Below are 12,493 nucleotides of genomic sequence, written 5' to 3'. Positions count from 1 at the left end.
ATTAATTCACAAAGTTAAAAGTAACAGATCCAGGTTTGCTTGCACGCTGCTTTTGTAGTGTGATTTAAAACAAACTATAAGTGATGAGTAATGTAAGTCAGTGTGTAAACCTACTGAAAATTTTTTCCATTTATACACCAACTTTTAAGCCTAACCCTAATATTAACTTTTTAAACTTTTTTTTTAATTAGACCACATGTTCTCACAGACAGATGTCAGTTTCCTTTAACACTGTTCAGTGCGAAAGACAGCGTGTGTAATGAAGCTTGAAACTCATATTCATCAGAGGCCATAATTTGTTCTGCTTATTAATGGCTTCCTGCTGATTCCTTCCTTCAGCTGGTTTTAAAGGTGGAATAAATGAAATTCAGAACAACTGTCAAAAGAAAAAAAAATCTAGCCACATAAGGAAGGGAATTTGACTCCATCGACTCTATCCAGTATTTGTAGATGAACCAGTAAAAGAATATTTGGAAGAAAAGCTATCTAAATAAAATCACATTAATAATATTAAATATTAAAAACTGGTCAACAAACAGATTAACTTGAATACTGGGTTTCCAAAGCATGCTAACAGAGTAAGATGAATAAAACATAGAATAAGATACAGATTTGATATTCAATATTCAGGTTACATTAATCGTTTTAATTGAAAGTGCAACCTGGAATTGACAAAGGAGGTTGATTGGTTCAAAATTAGAAAGTGTGGCTTTAAATATGCTCCAAACTGAAATTTATCTCAAGCTACATTAACTTAAAACTTTAAGTTAAGATTGTCACCAAATGTCTTCTCATGGTAACTAAAAAACAGTTTGCAAACGCACGGAATTGTACATCCCACAATTCTCAGTTTTATATCAGGGAATAAAATGCTACAATCATGTGTGATGTTCTTGAAAGTCATGGTAAGGTTATATCTGAATATATAAATATCAAATTAATAACCCCACAGAGCAAAGGCATGGGTTGTAGACAGTCGAATTAAATGATAACACAGGAGCTGACGGCAGCAGCCTCGGGCCTCCTTTCCTCTCTTAGGACACAGATGCCAAGAGATTAAAAGTTCATTCCAGCTAAAAGGACAGCGTTTCTCCTCTCATGGTCAACAAGAGAGAGATGCTCCTCTATGATAAGGAGCACTGACTGAAAGCAGTCAAATGGTAATTTAAAGTTCAGTCTTAAGAAATGATCTCAGAGTTAGACTGGAGGAAAAGCATTTTCTCTTGATTAACCTCCTAAGACCCGAACTCTTCCAGAGGATGCATTTTTAATTTCTCTTTGACATTTGGGCATATTGGGGCCCGATGAATGTAAAAACAAAGAATTATCAAATGTTTTTTTTTTTTTACCTGCTTTTTGTTTCTAAGAAAAATGAGAGCCACAAATGAAGATATTTGTTAGAATTTTGATAGAACAGTGGCAGTATAATGTCCTCGTAAGTGGATATCAGGCCCTTGTAGAGCATAAGTGAGTATTTTGGTCTAAATAAAATGTGATGTCCACATATGTGGACGCAGGGTCCTAGAAGGTTAAATATAACACTGCTGTTAGGCTCTTGATCAGTCTTGAAGAAAGTAGATTTCTGAACATTCAAAGCAGGAGAGAATAAGCGAAAGATTTAGGATGGAGAGAGGAGGCAGTAGAAGGAGACCATCTGTTAACCACAGTCTGGGTTCAAAGTGACAGCCAGAATCATCCCTGCTGAAGTGTTCTTAAGCCGAGCCATTTGCTCTGCATTTCTTTCAGCTTCTGGTCACAAGCTTGGACAAAAACAGTCATTTCACTCACTGAGGCAACATCACGAGAAGTGAGCACAGGCAGTCAGCACTATTTCAGCAGTATTCAGACTCTGTCTCCAGGCACTAAGCCTTTTACAGAATAAGTTAATGAAAATGCATTTACCACCATGGTGCTGCTACACCCGCCTGTTAGTTATTGACACTTTTTGGGATAATATCAAGCTCCCTGTTTAGGTTTCTGAAAGAACAAAGCAAAAAAATAAATATTCATTTATTAATTTTACAAGCTTACATTTTTCAGCCATGAAATTACATATAACAAGTGTGACGACATTATTTATGTGTCTATAAAAGAGGTTGCCTTTGAGGCTGTGAAATAAAAAATATAATAAAAAGGCAAAAACTAGTAAATAAAAAACAGGAAAAGAAACGATACTGGCTGACAACATGAAACTTTCTAATAAAACTCAAACAAAACTTAACTTGTGTTAGCAGCTATTTTGTTATTCCAAAATCTTTTCAAAAATGTTTGACTTCCTGCAATTATCTCATTAAAAAAGATATTTCCTGGAGTTATTTGCTTCTTCTAAGAGATGCATCAGTGAAAAACTAAAATAGCAATAAGAGCTCCTCAGCGGGGAGAGAACGAAGGACAGGGGTGCTGCCTCTTGACTAATATGCATGCATCTTTGTCAGTCTAAAGCATCTTTTAAGCTCATAAAGCTCGATTAACACAGAGCTGGTTGAAATAGAGTGGGAGTTTAGCAGTTAATAAACAGCCCCGTCGAGCCCATCCTCACCGCTAGAGCACTGCCGCTTCAATAAGCCTCTGCCATGTTAGTTTTTTCTCTCCTCTACCACAGAATGCCAGCCATATCTAATTGGCCCATCTAATGTTCTCCTCCACCAGCGTGTGTGTGTGTATGCTTATAAGTGTGTGCGCACATGCACCACAGAAACCATCTGTTCACAGTGAGCGAGCATGAGTCAGAGACTAGATCTGAGCCATGGCATCTGGGGTACGGCATTCACTCTCCTCTCTATGCAGCTCTCCGCATGCCTCGCTTTCCGCTCCTTTTTCCCCCGTCTTCCTTCCTCTCTCCCCTTAGCTCATTTTGACTCATTGAATTTGCTTTCACCGCTGCATCTCCCTTCAGCTCTTCTTCTCCCCTCAGCTCCCTGCTCGCTCCAGCCCGCCCTTCGTTTGATTTCTTACAATATTTTATTATCGCAAGACAAGACAAATAGAGCTGATAATACACAGTTTGTTTTGGCGATTGAGTTTCTGTCATGGAGTCGGTGTTGCTCAAAGGCACAGGCTTAATCAACTGTCTTCTGCTGGAATCTTCTCTCAGCTATGAAACAGAGTCTGTCAATCACAGAGGAATTAACAGCACACACCCCTCTTTCATGTGCGGATGCAAGAGGGGTGTCTTCAGTGCAAAAGCACGCAGACATCCACACACACACACATGAAACATCTTGGGAGATGTCAGCCACTGGGCTAAAGCATGGATTGAATTAATGGCTAATCAATGCCATGTAGAGTAAGCTATGTGCCTCTAGATACTCTACTCTAGCCTCTAGACTAACTCATACATATTTCCATGTATACTTATATACAAACCGCTGATAAGAATCAATTATGGTCAAAGCAGTTTAGCCTAGTATTAGCTTAGTGTGTGAATGTTATGTGTTCCTATGCAGAAAAATGCCCTAATTCCAATTAGCTCTAATAGTATCAAATAATTGCAAATAATTTTCATTAATTTCCCCAGTTTCCTGATGCTGTATGACTCTTTTTTTCATCCCACTGTAATAATAAAGTTGAATGGCTTATAGTTGAACAAGCCATCAGCTATTTTTACTGAAGCTACTATCTACGCTAGTCCTGCACCGTACACACACACACACACACACACACACACACACACACACACACACACACACACACACACACACACACACACACACACACACACACACACACACACACACACACACACACACACACACACAACCCACTGAGCTGGAGGATGAACTACAACAGTGGGAAGTATAAACTCCAGGGACATTCCTCTAACCCACTTTACTAGTGCCCTGCAATCTTTTCCCAAACGCGTTACTCCTTAATGATTTCTTCTATCAGTACCATCCAGAGCACTAACGGAGTCCGTTTTGCTCGTTGATCAATGGGGAATGCTTCTCTCTGCACAAGTAGGTACTAGGTTGCTGGAGCTCCCCTGACATCCTTGACAGAAGGATGTGAGAATGCATCTGTCAGTCTTTCTGTTCTTTGATCGAAGCTGGAGCGTGGTGAGATGGGGCAAAGATCCCAGAGCAGAGGAGGAAAATCAGGTATTGCAAATTTCTCTCTACAAATGAGTTTGTGCAGAAACACGGACCAGTCTCTCAGAAAGTGCCGTGAGCTATATAAAGATTTCTAAAGGCATTTTTTGGGGGGTAAAACTGACAATATTTAAAATTCAAATTGAGGAAAGGCTTCGGTTTAAATGAAACGTCAGTCTTCCTGTATTTTGACAGCTTTAATATATTATTGAAAAAACCCATGTTAGCTAAATCTCTGACTAATGTTTGATACAGTTGTGGTCAGATGTTTATATACACAAGTTTGAATTTATTATGGATTTTCTCTAAACCACACAGGGTCAAAAGTATACATACACTCACTTAAACCTTTTAATAAGCATGCCTACTAATGTCTCATTAGTAATCATGACTGACTGCATGGCTGACTTTGGCAGGACTCGTTGGATTGACCAAAGCACACAGAGTCATAGGACGATCTAATATTGAGAACTGTAGATTTACACAAGTTGGGAAGGTCTCTTGGAGTCATTTCTACGCAAATGCAGCTTCCAGCATCATCAGTTCAAACAACTGTGTTTAAGTACAAGTTATTTGCATGTATCACAACTTCGTCAAGGTCTGGAACAAGACACAAATTGTCACCCTGAGGTGAGAAGAAGTGCTTAGGATGTTTGGGAGCAACCCAGAAACTGACAAGGCTGAAGTCTGCAATGAACTGGGAAATGCTGCAACACCTACATTCCTTTACACAGTAAAGCAAGTTTTACATTGCCATGGACAACTGAACCCAACTGAAGTTTGTAGCTGCCCACATAAACAAACCAAATGCTGGAGAACGGTTTTATGGCCAGAGGAGACAAAGATTAAGCTATTTATTTACAAGAACTAGAAGGTATGTTTGAAGGACAAAAGTGAGGCATTCAAATCTAAGAACTGTCATGTGGATTAGAGAAACTCCTAAATACATTTATTGTTGTGGTTTTAAACTCATTATACATATAAATGTATGGCAACTCACCCTAATCTCTTTTTTTTTTTTTCTTTTTTTTTCTTCTTCTTATCCCACAACTTAGACATTCACATTATTCACACTCTCATTACACATACATATAGGATCTTGGGGGTGGGCACAATCACGGAGTCCAAATTACCATCAGGGTGTACACCTCACCCCTGGCGTCGTTGCCCACCTCTCAATTTTAAATACACTTAGACATTGAGGGCTATCAGGAGGGACTATGCGCTTACCTGCTGCTCCTTGGCAGGTAGCTCCATGCCCTCCTGGGTTTTAATTGCACCTTAGAACACACATGCATCAACACTACAATGAGCGGGTGGAGGGAGGTTTGGAGTCTTCTCTCACCCCCATTCTCTGCGGCCTGCTGGAGCGGGAGGGCTAGGTGGAGTTGGCCGTCCGACTGTGGTCTGGAGTGTGGAGCCTTCCTGCTGCTGCGGAGTCGGGGCGGTCTGCCTCTCCCCACCGCAGGGAAAAGGGTAACACCACCTGGGTCTGGGTGCAGTTCCCCCCTCCAGGAGCAAGGGTACCTAGACCCGGTTTGTAGAGTACGCTTGGGGAGTGTGATCGTGTGTACAGCGTCTCTTTATGTCTGTCTCCACGTTGGTTGAGTGTGGAGTGAGTGCATATGAGAGCATGAGGGGGGGAATGGATGTTTGTATCTGTGTGTGCCTGTATTTCTGTGTCTATATGTCAGGCTGGGTATCAGACGCCACCTCTCTGGGGACACCTCAGGCCCTCCAAGGTTTGGAGGCCTATCTCCACCTACCACCACTCCCTCAGGCGTTGGTGGTTCTTTGTGTCTGGGGGTGGGCGTCCAGGTACACACCGGCTCACTCCTTGGCGGCCGCTTATCGGGGCCTGGAGCCTGGGGCTCGGTCACTCAGGCACAGCTGGCAGCCGGCGGAGCTCACGGGCGCGTCACTGCAACTCCCCCTGGCTTCTGCTCCGCGGCTGCTGAGTGAGCCCTCATCTGGGACTCTCCTCAGCTCTTACTGGAACAGTGGCGCGGCTGCCCCTCTGTTGGTCTTCCATGGTTTCTTGTGTTCTGGGGGCCTCTGGATGTCTGGAGTTTTGATCTCCTCCATACCTGCTTCACACCCTGGAGGACAGGGCTGTGGCCCCCCCACACTCCCTAGCAGATCGTTACATGGAGAAACCTTTGGAATACAAGCGCGCTGATCCACACAGGTATGCACACGGGTGTTCACTGCTCGTAGACCCAAATTACACCTTTCTTGGCTGCTACTTCGAAGCACATCTGTCCTGCGTGCTGCACAACAACATTGAATATTTAGTATTTACTGCTGTTTACACTTAGCTAGATTAATGCGATGGTGTTGTGTTTAGTATGTTGCTTTGTTTTTTGTTTTTTTTTTGTCTTTTTTTGCTTGTTTTCTATTCTTCTCTCAACAGGTGATCCAGGAGATTTTTTATTTTTTTTCTCCCCCCCTTTCTCACTGTCCCTCTCCCCTTCTGTTTTTCCTTTCCTTCCTCTTTCTTTCTCCCTTTCCTATCTCTCACTCATGTCTGTCCCATCTGTAACATCTGAAAATAAAATATAATAAATAATAAAAACAAAGATCGACCAAATGGACCAATACGGCAATGCCACGATGATCCATTTGGCAAAGTAAATCCATTGGGTATCCTTGTTGGTCTTCAGACAACAATTCTGATGGCTAAAGAACCAAATGGGACAGGCGAAAAAAAAAAAAAAAAAAAAAACTCACCCTAATCTCGCAAAGAGAAGAGCTAGTATGACTGTTAAACTTATCCCCCCAAGAAAGTAAAGTAAAGTAAGACAAAAAGACATCAGACAACCTTGTGCTTGAAGCTCATCAAGTGCTCACACAGCAGGAAAGAAAAAGGAGGATCTGCAGTCGGGGGTTCAAAAAGGGCCCAGAGTTCAAATACTTCACTGATAAAGGCCACAAGCACCACGCAGAGTCAAAAGTGGAAATAAATGTTTCTGCTCTCCCCTTCTGTCTCCTGCACTGCATGCCACGTACAAACACACCAACAGACACACACATAAAACTTAACATCAAAGGACCTTAATCTTCCTCCTCTCACGTCTATCATCCTCTATTCCATTTTAGCTTCACCTTACACTGCAGCCGTTCAACAGCAGGAAGAGGAATATTCTGCTGCAGGCACTACTTTTAACAATTTCTAGTCTTCTCTGTTGTCCTGGCAGGTGCTGCTACACTTTCTGAGTATATTTGATGTATAAAGGTTTAACTGCCTAAGGAGTTTTGACCGACAGGTGATTGGCTACTGCACATTAATACCGAGAGCTTTTTAAATAGACAATGTGCCAGCAAGAAAGATCATGTCACATTGTGTTTGTTCTTCTCTGATTTAGTAGTACAAGTGTGTCATTACAGTATGTGAAGAGCTGCAGTGTGTCCTGATGTAATTAATGAATGTTTGCTCAGCAGAAATATCTTAAATCAAATTTCACTTATGTGCGACATTATTTGAAATATTTTATTTTAAGAAAAAAACTGTAGAAATGAAGGTTTTATATAAAATGAAGAATGTAAATTGATTACTTTTGGTCATTATCCTATTAGAGCACTTAATTATGAACAAATTTTACCATCTAGGTGTTGATTTGAGGTGAAGGATTTGGAGGTAGTCCTAATTCACTGTTCCATCCACTTTGTGCAATGCACCAGTGCCACGGCGAGAAAACAACCCATTATTTGTTCACTGTGGAAAGTGATGCTGATGAATCAGCAGTTTCCATGGTTGTTACTGAACATCCTAACCAGTTTTCTCCCATCTACGGGTGACAGTTTGGGTGTTCTCCCAGACCTTTGCCAAGTGGTGACATATCCACATAAGTTGTACTTGCAGTTGTTTAAATTGAGGATGCTGAGATGTATAGTTGCTTAGAAATAGCTCCAAAAGACAATAAATATTCATGAATAAAGGATTCTTAAAATCACTGATTTCAGCTTGACACACATACACGTGCCCCCACTCTTAGTCAGTAATAGTGCTATTTCCTTCATCAATACGTACAAAGTTTAAAACAATAAAAACATTTTTTTTCTCCTGAAGCACATAGGCTTTTCAAAAAATAAAACCTCCCTATTTATGCAGCTTTGTTTAAAAAAAAAGAAGAAAAAGATAAACACATTCTGCTTTGGAAACCCAGAGGGATTCCTCTTTTCCCTGTTGCACTGCAGAGAGCCGTTCCCTCAGTACTGCACAGTTTGTGTTCACTTTTTAACCAATGGCAAAGAAAAGACAAGGATAAAAAAAAAGGATGAGCACAAGGGGGGAAATGAGGGAAAGGAGCGATGACATAACAGGGGGCCTGATGTGCGTGAGAGCGAGGCGCTTACGTCAACTGTAACTGGGAGAGGAAGAGCAAGCATTTCCTATGTAGGTCACATTAAATACACATGCAGCCATCACAAAATTCAGCCAACTATCTAACCAGTCTGCCAAGCAGCACTGGGATCACAACTGTAAATTCTTCCAGGCCCCTGCTACTGTGAAAATGAAAACTATTCACACAAGCATTGCTGTTATCTCTGCTAATGCTGACAGAATCTGCAGCACAGACCCAGTTACAGTAAGAGCCTGTAAAATTACTGGTAAGTCTGGGTAACGATGATGTGTGCTGTGTCGTTTTGACAAACCTCTAAGCGTAAGAATGGAAAGACCAACGTGGCCTGTGCACAAACCTATTGATGATAAAACACTAATGCGAATTGACAGCTACACACTGCACTGCTAGTGACTATAATCTGATTTTTCTTTGGTGTCCTCGTGTGTTATGGAAGATGTGCTTCTTGAATCTGTGTCTCTGCACACGATAATTACGTTGATATTGTGTGTGAAAATTCAGAGTGAAGGATAAATTGCAGGAGGGGTGGAACTCAAAGAGAAAGCAAACCCTAACATAATGCATGTGGGTGGGGGCTGTTTATGCAAACTATATTCATCAGGGAAAACACAGTGGAAGGCAACAAAAGCGCTTAAGTGCTTATCACTCTTAATGTATCATAATGTGGTGATAAAGTCGGCATTAAAGTTAACAGGCAGGCATTCGCGTGACGTGAACGTGGCATCATAGAAAAGCAGACGTGTGCATGGAAGGGCCTCTATCTGACGCGTGGTAATGGTGGTGTCAACAGATTTGAGCTGACTCACGGTGAGCTGTTCTGCAGGGGTCACTCTGTGTGCTGTCAGCAGAATGGGCCGAGGAGACAGAGGACACGCTGGAGCTCCGGACGAAGCCAAATGCCGCCAGGCGGCCCGCGGGCAGGCGGCTGGAGCTGAAACCTGGGGGGCGAAGACCCGACTGACTTGCTTTGGGAAGCAGAGACCTGCAGGCCGCTGCAGCCTGGGGCTGGGCTGCTGCTGTCGTAGTAGCGGGTGGGGTGGCAGCCTGGTCATCTGAGAATCAAGCATAAATCATGTTATCTCATGTGTATTACTGAGAATTCTAAAAAACGAATCAAGACATGCGCAATGAACTGAGAAAAAAAGAACTACTTCACTGCATTTCATCATATCTGGCTCTACTGCATTTATGCTCCTTTTATCTAAGTTGCAACAAATGAATCCTGATATACAGGGAAAGTGATTTTGTGTACAGATGTCTGTGTGTGTGCATGTATGTGTGTGTGTTAGTACTTATTGACTAAACTCATTAGGCAAAATATATACAAGAAGCTCAACAGTTGTGATGTTTATCCCCCTGTGAACCATTCATTATCCTGTGTTGACTAAGCTCTCAGTGGGCACCAGGAAGTTCATCATTCTATGACTATGACTGCTGCGCCAAGTAAATATAATAAGTATACACACAACAACCTGTGAACAGCTGTGTTTGGCTCTGCTGGTGATTGCAGACTGGGCTACTGGCCAGCGGTTTCTCAAATGTCAGCGCTATCATGGTATTCAATGTGACACTCACAGATTAGGTCATTGTTAATATATCTATCTAACCCATAACCTTACTGCCTTATTATCAGTAACCCTTCAAAGTTATCTCGAAGACTAAAAGCAGTCGTTTCCAAACTTGAAAGGTATGGAAGGTAAATTTTAAAAAAGAGAAACTATTGTTATTGAAGGACAAAAGGAAAATGTTTGGAATCAAGGAGAGAAATTGAGGTTAAAAAGGTAATCACAGCCTCATATAGGAAGCTATTGTCAGGGAACGATTGTGAGAAATCCTCTCTTTGCTGTAATCTATGGTTTCCAATGGCAATACAGATGAAATGTGAAGGCATGAACAACAAAGGCTACACACAAATATACACACAATGGGCAGTGGGCAAATCCCCAGGCCATGGATAAAAGCTCCATCTTGGCTGCACTAGCCTGCAGAACAAGGTCTAGATCCTGGGTGGAAGAGGAGCTTTATCCCCTGCTGGCTACAGAGATAAGGTAGGCAGCCCTCATTTCCTCTCCATTTGGCACAGCTGCATGTGCCAGTGCATGCTATGGGGGCAACCACATCGTGAGGACAAGAGAAAGAAAGAAAAACTTTGTGAAGGAGAAATAAAACTCTGTTGGAACAGAGAGGGGAAAACCCGGGAGAAAAATTAAAAAAAGCTTCCAGTCTAGCTCCCTTCCAGCATCATCAATGCTGCTGCTCACACTTGTCATGTCCTCCCTCGATCCTTAGCGCCCGTCTGTGTGCCATGCGGTCTGTTCATTAGGTTGGAGCTTGCTCCTCTAGAGTGAGAAGGTCAGGATCATTCAAGATAAATGGTCTCATTTCTATTCTATCCTCCCAACCCCCACTCCTCTGTACTCATTCACTCTGAGAGACAACAGAGAGAAGTGAGCTTGGCAATCATCAACTATAGCCTAAATACCACAGCCGCAGACTGCTTGTGAATATAGAAAGCAGTAACCGGTGTCTTTATTCCACACATCTCAAAGTTCTCTGTGATAAAGTCACCATCAAAAAGCTTATATATAAAGGTCCTTTAGGCTATAATTGTTTTCCCTTAGAAAACCCTAAGAGTTTTGCCAATGCTAAAGACGTGAGCAAAACCATATTTCCGTCCACTGCCTTTGAATGAAAGCAAGGACATTAAGTAATTTAGGCCAGAAAAATTCAATGGGATAGGCAGCTGGGAAAGGTGCAACAATCGCCAGTCTTTTAGAGTCAGGTCAAGGTGAGACACAAAAACCTGCACCGATTACCTCCACTGAGTCTGAAATTCCATGTAAATGTAACACCTGAGTTTATTACAACCTCTGCAGCAGAACATGCACAAAGCATCAGGATCACTGCTTTTAGAGTAGATGAGAGTGTCAGCACGAAGAAGCTGTGGTTGCTACAACACATATGAGAAGAAGGTCCTTATTATAAAAACAATACAGTATTTAGACGTATCTATATAGTAATTAAGTAAGTAGTTTGAGTAGCTTGACAGCTACACAATAACTTTATAGCATAACTACTATAATCTGTGTGACACAGAGAGATTTCCTCTTCTCTCACATGTTGTTATTCACAGCGATGAATGAAATAAAGGGGTGGGGGGTAGGGTGGGGGGTTCTAGTTAGTGTTTTCCCAGGAGACTGATGAGAAAAAATGAAAAACTCAAATAATTTCAGCATTTCAGGTGCCGTTTATCCAACCATGCAAAGGGCATGGAGGATTCCAGAAGGAAGATAGTGACATCACTTAAGTGTTAATTGCTTTGTACTTCAAAGGCTTTAGTTCCCAGAGGGCCAAGCGGCATGTAGTTGCTATGCATATGTATTAATAAGGATTATGATAAGGAAGCCCAGCACATCATGAAACTATGCTGATCAACTGTGCATGTTCAGTTTTGGGTATGTATGTATGTATTTTGTGTATATATGTATATATTAAAGTACACATGTAGATGTACAAAGTCTCTCCGGATGTTATCAGTTTGTGTCTGCGTTGGCACCCTCAGCTACACAGCAAATCAAACATGCATGGGAGTGATAAATGACACAGCCTGCCAGCAGTGTGCAGGATGATGAGAAAATTTTAGACTCCAATATTGCATTAACAGTTGAGCTGTGACTTAAATCTGAGTTCGGCAGCCAGAGATGCTATCTGAACCCTCAGAATTGGAAATTTTTTGTGCGCGAAGAGGAAAATGTGAGCAAGTAGTTATTTATTTATTTGATTTTGGTGATGGCAGCGTACTGGTGTGGAACGAGTCCCCTCAGAGTGTCTCTAAAAGATTCCCAATCAGATCAAAATTAATCTCAGAGAACGCATTTTAATGAGCTGCCTTCATCTTGGGCCAAGTTGATAAGGGGAGGAAAGGGTCTCAAAACTGCTTGGTGCGGCAGAGGAGAAGAAAGGTAACGCAGCATAAATTTTGGGTTGCTGAAATAGAATCTGACATGAGCTCAGATGACTCAAAAGAGGTCATTTACAGTT

General features: G+C 41.8%; 1 protein-coding gene across 2 annotated transcripts in view; it reads right to left on the bottom strand.

Moving 5' to 3' along the window:
* The window catches only part of mtus2a (microtubule associated tumor suppressor candidate 2a), a 45,482-nt gene that overhangs the window by 15,014 nt on the left and 17,975 nt on the right, over positions 1-12,493 (bottom strand). For both annotated transcript variants that reach the window (XM_026181596.2, XM_080307101.1), the window contains exon 4: positions 9,259-9,504. In XM_026181596.2, coding sequence (XP_026037381.2) covers positions 9,259-9,504 — 246 coding nt within the window. The remainder of the gene's footprint in view (positions 1-9,258; positions 9,505-12,493) is intronic.

This window comes from Astatotilapia calliptera, chromosome 10 (genome assembly GCF_964374335.1).
Source record: "Astatotilapia calliptera chromosome 10, fAstCal68.1, whole genome shotgun sequence".
In the NCBI taxonomy this organism is placed as follows: domain Eukaryota; kingdom Metazoa; phylum Chordata; class Actinopteri; order Cichliformes; family Cichlidae; genus Astatotilapia; species Astatotilapia calliptera.
The sequence above is the reverse complement of the archived record's forward strand: the minus strand, read 5'-3'. Positions and strand labels throughout refer to the sequence as shown.